This window comes from Berghia stephanieae, chromosome 12 (assembly GCF_034508935.2).
Source record: "Berghia stephanieae isolate SIO BIC M18660-M18661 chromosome 12, UCSD_Bste_1.3, whole genome shotgun sequence".
NCBI classification, from domain to species: domain Eukaryota; kingdom Metazoa; phylum Mollusca; class Gastropoda; order Nudibranchia; family Aeolidiidae; genus Berghia; species Berghia stephanieae.
In genome coordinates, this window is record NC_088371.1 from 30378293 (window position 1) to 30385486 (window position 7194).

General features: G+C 32.2%; 1 protein-coding gene across 2 annotated transcripts in view; it reads left to right on the forward strand.

Moving 5' to 3' along the window:
* LOC144958400 (sulfotransferase 6B1-like) overlaps positions 1–5947 on the forward strand; it is a 38942-nt gene extending 32995 nt beyond the window's left edge. For both annotated transcript variants that reach the window (XM_078890401.1, XM_078890400.1), the window contains exons 2-3: positions 467–1326; positions 5573–5947. In XM_078890401.1, the coding sequence (XP_078746527.1) occupies positions 471–1326; positions 5573–5658 (942 nt within the window). In that variant the 5' untranslated portion in view covers positions 467–470 and the 3' untranslated portion in view covers positions 5659–5947. The remainder of the gene's footprint in view (positions 1–466; positions 1327–5572) is intronic.
* The last annotated feature ends 1247 nt before the right edge of the window (positions 5948–7194 follow it).

Here is a 7194-nt window from a genome sequence, read left to right on the forward strand (position 1 = left end):
GTTGTTGTTGATGCCGTCTTTTTTTTCGATGACTACGATGTTACTAGTGTGCATCTTTGTGAGTGTGTCTATGCCAATATTGTATTGTTATAAATGTGTAACCAAATGACCAATTGCCACTTTTCTTTAGTAAATATTCTAGCACAACCGTATTAATCTCCGCTACCATGACTAAACAGCAATGTCATCTCTGATCTCTGAATGATGTTAAAGAGACTTGACGGGTTATACAACTCACTCATTTTATTTTTATTGTTTTAAACGTATTTTATAACCCTTAAATAAAACTGAAGTCAATAAAAGTCACACTTATATAGACGACTTTAATTGAAACCTTCTTCTTCTTCTTCTTCTTCTTCTTCTTCTTCTTCTTCTTCTTCTTCTTCTTCTTCTTCTTCTTCTTCTTCTTCGTTTTCTCCTTCTTCAGTCAAACTGTTCTATCATTTTACCATTTTGTGATCACCAGGAAAATGGAGAGCGTGAAAGACATCTTATACAACTTTCTTGTTAAGTCCAACATCCTCTGGTACCTAATGTCCATTTTCAAATATTTCTATATCTGGCGTATTTGTCGGTCATCCAACGCCAATCATTTTGTGATGGACGATGATGGGGCTACAATTTACGCCAACAAACTGGACGGAAAGGTTTATCCTCCATTTGGCTTAGATATTCTCTCAAGAATAAAAAAATTAAAAATTCGACAAGACGATGTGCTAATCTGTGGCTATCCAAAATCCGGGTGTCATTGGGTTTTCGAAGTCGTTCGAATGCTTATACGGCGTACCACTACTTTATCTAAGTTTGGGAAAGAATTTGAGGGATTTATCGAGTTTTTACCAGAATATGCTTTGGATTCTCTCCCTTCTCCACGTGTTTTAAACACCCATTTTGCCTATGACGATTTGCCACAAGAAACAAAAGATAAGAGGACAAAAATAGTTCTAACCACGAGATGCCCCAAGGACACTGTAGTCAGTAACTACAACCATCACATAAATCTAAAACCATGTTATAAATATGATGGAAAATTTGACAACTTTTTCAAACTGTTCATGAGAGGCGAGGTGAGCTACGGATGTTATTATAAAACTGCATCCGATTGGCAGAGGGTTCTGATGTCAACATCAACCCCCAATCCTATTTTCGTAGTAAAATATGAGGAGCTGCTACGCAACCCCGTAGAAATGATCAAGAAATTAGCTCGATTTTTGGACGTTGACGTGTCGGATACATTTATGGAGGAAATAGCTCGACAAACAGAATTTAAGACAATAAAAATTGCAAAGAGGAAAGACTCGTTTCTCTCAGGAATATATCGAAAAGGTAACTCAATATATAACGTAGATCACGACAAAAAAAAAGAGAATACCGTCAACTGGAGTGACTTTGCCTCAACCTGTTTGGAGCATTTGGAGCTTTCTCGGGCATTTTTGCAGTTATTTTCTTTATTAGAGGACTTGGTTTTTCATCAAAAGAAATAACTGTTACAAAACTAGATGGAAACTAGTATGCCCAGATCTATAAAGGCAAAGTTACACCATTTGACGGTACTAATATTTCAATCTTTTCCAACCCCCATGTTATTTTCCGAGATTTTATATTTGATCAGATTCTGTAACAGAATCTATATGACTATATTCCCTCCTCATCTTGCTCGGTTGCAAGACTGCGTCCACTCCAAAATAAAGCTGCTGGTATTGTTAGGATATTTTAAAAAACTCAGATCACATCGTCTTGCAGTCGCTGCATTGGTTTCCCGTGGAGAAGCGGATTGCTTACAAAATTTGCCTGTTACTGTTTTAAGTGCATCCATGACACTGCTCCCAATTACCCCTTCCCCTTCTTTCTATGTACAATCCAAATCGCTTTCTCCGTTCATCTAGTTCCTGGTTCTTCCACTGTTTGACTCATAAGTCGAACTTTTCATGACGTGCCTTCGCAGATTCAGCTCCGTCTGTGGGAAATGTCCTTTCAGCAGACACCAGACGACAATAATTCCCTGTCCTCCTTTAAAACCTCTTTGGAGACAGATTACTCCTTTCAGTGTTTCTGTGAGTGATTCTATAAACTAATATAGCATGCTTTAAAATTAAAAAAAATATTTGTGAATGTGTGTGTGTGTGTGTTTGTATGTGTGTGTGTTTGTATGAGCTTTGATGGAAAGGAGCTCTGTAGAAGTTACGCATTGTTAATATTATTATTATTATTATTATTTATTATTATTATTATTATTATTATTATTATTATTATTATTATTATTATTATTATTATTATTATTATTATTATTATTATTATTATTGATTATTAATATTATTATTGTTATTATATTATTATTATTATTATTATTATTATTATTATTATTATTATTATTATTATTATTACTATTATTATTATTATTATTATTATTATTATGTATTATTTATTATTATTATTATATTATTATTATTATTATTATTATTATTTATTATTATTATATTATTATTGTTTTTATTATTACTATTATTTTTGTTATTGTTGTTATGATTATTAATTTGGAAAAAAAAACTATGGAAAATATTCGTTTTCATCCATTTCTCTGAGTTAAAGAATATAAAATTACAAAAAAAAAACAATGTTCTAGCACTAATAGGCAATCTATCATCAAAGTTAAAGCAGTAAAAGTTTTTTTTAAATGTCAAAACAGTGTAAACAAAAATTTTAATTTGTTAGTCTGTCCACAATGTCTTTAATATAATATAATAATAATTAATAAATATATAAGAGAGAGAGAGAGAGAGAGAGAGAGAGAGAGAGAGAGAGAGAGAGGCGGGGGGAGGGGAGAAGGGACAGTATGTTAAGGAAGGGAGAGATAGGGATAGATAGGGAGATAATTTTTTTTAATGTGAAGACTAATCGTGTTAATACCATTTGGCTTCAAAGTGTCTAGTCGGATAATAAGTTTCCTCTCAGTGAGGATTTGACCCTGAGTATCAGAACAGTGTCTCAGTACGAAAACTGACATGTCTGATTGTTGGTCAGGACATGTCAAATGGTCAGAAACATGTACATGTTTCTGCTGAGATGTATCTGTCAGTTGCTCCCTAAAACTTCTGCCTGTTTGACCGATGTAGAAAATATCACATTTTCTACATTTAATGGCATATATAACATTCCTATAGGTGCAAGTGAATGAACCCTGAATGGTCCACTGAAATAAGGGGAAATGGAAACTTGCTGTTCTGTTAATGTAAGTAGGGAAACGTACCAAAGGCGGAGGTTAAGGGGGACTTGTACATAGCCGACTCATCATTTATATTACAGGAAGGAAATCCCATCCTTACCTTTACTCATATCATTTGGCAATTTATATATATATATATATATATATATATATATATATATATATATATATATATATATATATATATATATATATAATATATAGGTCTATCTTTTAATTGAATTCCTCTATTTCATCATTAATTAATTAATTTATTTATTCCTTTTTTTTCATTCTATTATTATACCCATACATGCCAATATACTGCTAATGATGAGGCTTGTGGCCCGTGAGATGACCCATAACGAGAGGCAACGGCCTAATAGATAGTGTCAGCTATCTTTCCCCTGCAATGAGTGTACTGGGTTTTAAGTCTTTTAATTTCTATATGTATTTTGGCCAATTGATCTTTTATTGACCGGATTACTTTTTCATTCTGTTAATCTTTTTATTATTATTATTATTATTATTATTATTTATTATTATTATTATTATTATTATTATTATTATTATTTTATTATTATTATTATTATTATTATTATTATTATTATATTATTATTATTATTATTATTATTATTATTATTATTATTATTTTTATTATATTATTATTATTATTATTATTATTATTATTATCATTATTATCATTATTGTTATTATTATTACTCCCTTTATCTTTCTCTCCAATCGATTGTAAACAGCCACTGATATTGTAAGATTTATTGTACAAGAAGGGTAACTAGCCGTCGACTTGTACTGTAGAAAATGGGTATTTTGTTTTATCTGACTGTGGTTAAACGTTGAATGTGAGTCCGATAGTGTATTGTATCCAGCTTATTTATCTATCTATTTTATATCGTACACTGTGTTCTTTCATGTTACATAAGATCTTGTTCTTAAAAAATACAAAATCTTGGCAACAAAGTCTCTGTCATTGGCTTTGTCTTGCAAATTTGTTTTTTTAAGCTAATAGCATGTTGTCAAAGGCAGCATATCATGCGTAACAAAATATGACATTGTGAAATGAATTCATTAATTCATTTGGATGTCAGATGTCAATAGAATAGTTTTGTACAGACAGCTTTTGTTGTATAAACACGGTCTTCTAGATACCGCGTTATCATTTATTAGTGAAGCAGAAAGAATTGAGGTCCGATTGATTAGATTAGCGGTTATATTATTTACTTCAACGTTTGTATTTATTGCAGACGAGAAAAAGACTTCTTGTCATTGCTAATTGTGGAATTTCTTGTTTGGTGCTGCACTGACGCCAGTTGAAGAGTTACTTATTTATTTACTTAATCCTCTTCGGGCCTAGGGGTGCATAGGTCATCCACCAGACATCTCAATTTTTTGCGTCGACTGCTTATTTTGCAATGGCTGTATTCCAGGATAGGCCTGCTTCTTTAATTTCTATTTCCATGGTCCTTCGCCAGGTTTCTTTGGGTCTCCAATGCTAATGCAGGCAGCTTTCTATAAAAGATCTACTTTTTATTTGTGTAGGCCAAAATATGTTGAAAATTCTTTTTAGACATTTGTTTTGAAAGGTTTCTAGCTTTTGTATTATGGAGGATGTCATTTTCTAGCTTTTGTATTATGGAGGATGTCATTTTCTAGCTTTTGTATTATGGAGGATGTCATTTTCTAGCTTTTGTATTATGGAGGATGTCATTTTCTAGCTTTTGTATTATGGAGGATGTCATTTTCTAGCTTTCACTTCCATAAAGCAGCACACTTAAGACATTGCTTTTGTATAATATTTTCAGTTTAGTGGTTGCAGATATGGAAACCTGTCCTTGACCTTTGTTATGTTAATATTATTGATGTTGAAGTCCCCAATTAATAAATCAAATATTGTGAACGTCATGGAACTTAAGTCCTCAACGTTGAAGGTATCAATCATTGTGCTTTTACTGAAATATTTATAACACTTTTGTAAAGTAAGATGCGCCGTGGGGAGGGGAGGGGAGGGGGGGGGGGGGAAGGGGACGAGAGATAGAAAGGGGGTGGGTAGGGGAATATATATATATATATATATATATATATATATATATATATATATATAGTGAGTGTGTGTTTGTGTGTGTTTGTGTGCGCGCGCATGAAAACCACGTTACAGCAGTTTAATAAAGTTCAGTACGTATTAAAATCGCACCTCATGTTATAACAATATCTAAGCCTAAAGCGAGTGGCAATGGCAAGTGCCATTCTTCATATCTTGTGTTTTATAATACAATGCTTAATTTATTGATTTTCAGTAATATTACGTTATTATGAAATAGTGTAAATATTTGCATATTATTTTTCCACCAGGAATTGTGGGAGACTGGAAGAATTGGTTAAATGAGAAACAGAATTCCGAGATGGACGCTATGCCGAATGTTGAATGGAACTGTTGAGTTGTTTCTCCACCATTACGGTCTTGGTAGCCAAGATAGGCTATATAATATGTTGCAAGGACCCCCCCCCCCCCTACTCGGTATATGTGATCCTGTACCACAAAACGGTATTATGGCTATGTGGTCTAGTGGTATGGCACTCGCTTTCGGATCGGAAGGTCCAGGGTTCGAACCTCGCTCTCGGCACATAGTTGAGTCCTTGGAAAAGGCTCTTTACTCGCATTCTCTCACCGTACTCAGGTGTAAAATGAGTACCTGGCCGTTAACAGCGTTGTCTTTGTCCGAAAAATTGTAATATCGCCTAACAGGCGTCATGTCCCGTCCTACATGTTAAATGTTGCTGTTGACCAGGGACCCCTTGTAAAGCGCTTTGAGCACCACATTCAGTGGATTTTGATCTATATAAAGCTCAATTTTATTTTATCTATTTATTTTGCCACTTCAGAAACTACATCAAATTACTGTTATAATCTGATATAAATGTAACCCAAGTTTCATAAATATATGACCATAAAGTCAAATTCTAACTTATAAAAAAAAAATTTAAAAAAAAAAAAAAAAAAAAAAAATAAAAAAAAAAAAAAAAAAAAATATAAATAATATATATATATATATATATATATATATATATATATATATATATATATATATATGAGCTTAATTTTATATTTATTATACCACTCACTGTCACCCTGTACTATTTCACATTATTTGCACCTCCATACTGAAGGGCAACTATCAGTGAATATTATTCACGGTGGCTCATAAGTATTTATATCATTAAATGATCTCTGAATATTAGTTTTCCATCAATTTATCTTGATTTATCTTTCTGCGACAAATTCATTAATGCATCAAATTTCGGTTGTTTTTTCTTTTTTAAGTAGTATATTTTTATTATTTGTAATAAAGAGATCCAAATTTTACAGGAGGAAAACTCGAAAATCTTTTGTAATTGATTTCAATGCCATTTATTGTAAAGTTTTCATTTTTAACTTTTGATATGAAATAGCAGTATTGAGGTGTTATAATTTCAAGACCACACGGAAATTATTATCTTTTATCTTCCTTATAAAAATAGTTAAAATATGTTCCTTTTTTCATGTTTGCATATTGGAATAACGCTTTTGTGTAGAAATTTCTTCACCTTTAGAATGACACTTTCATGTTATTTTAGATTGTATAGCTTTTGTCTATGGAATGAGCTATAAAAACTTGTCAAATACTTTACACTAGAGTTAAATTCAATCTTAGTACTTTCAATATAAGACAATATCAATGGATTGTCTGTGCTTTTTTTTTCTTATTCATTCAAAAAGTTTGATATTTGACTACCTTGAAGTTCATTTATTTCGCCTTTTAAAGCATGTGCGGCTATTATGTGGTCTAATGGTATGACATTCGCTTTCGGATCGGAAGGTCCTGGGTTCGAGCTTCGCTCGGCGCATTGTTGAGTCCTTGGAGAAGGCTCTTTAATCATATTCTCTCACCGTACTCAGGTGTAAAATGAGTACATGACCGTTAACAGCATTGTAT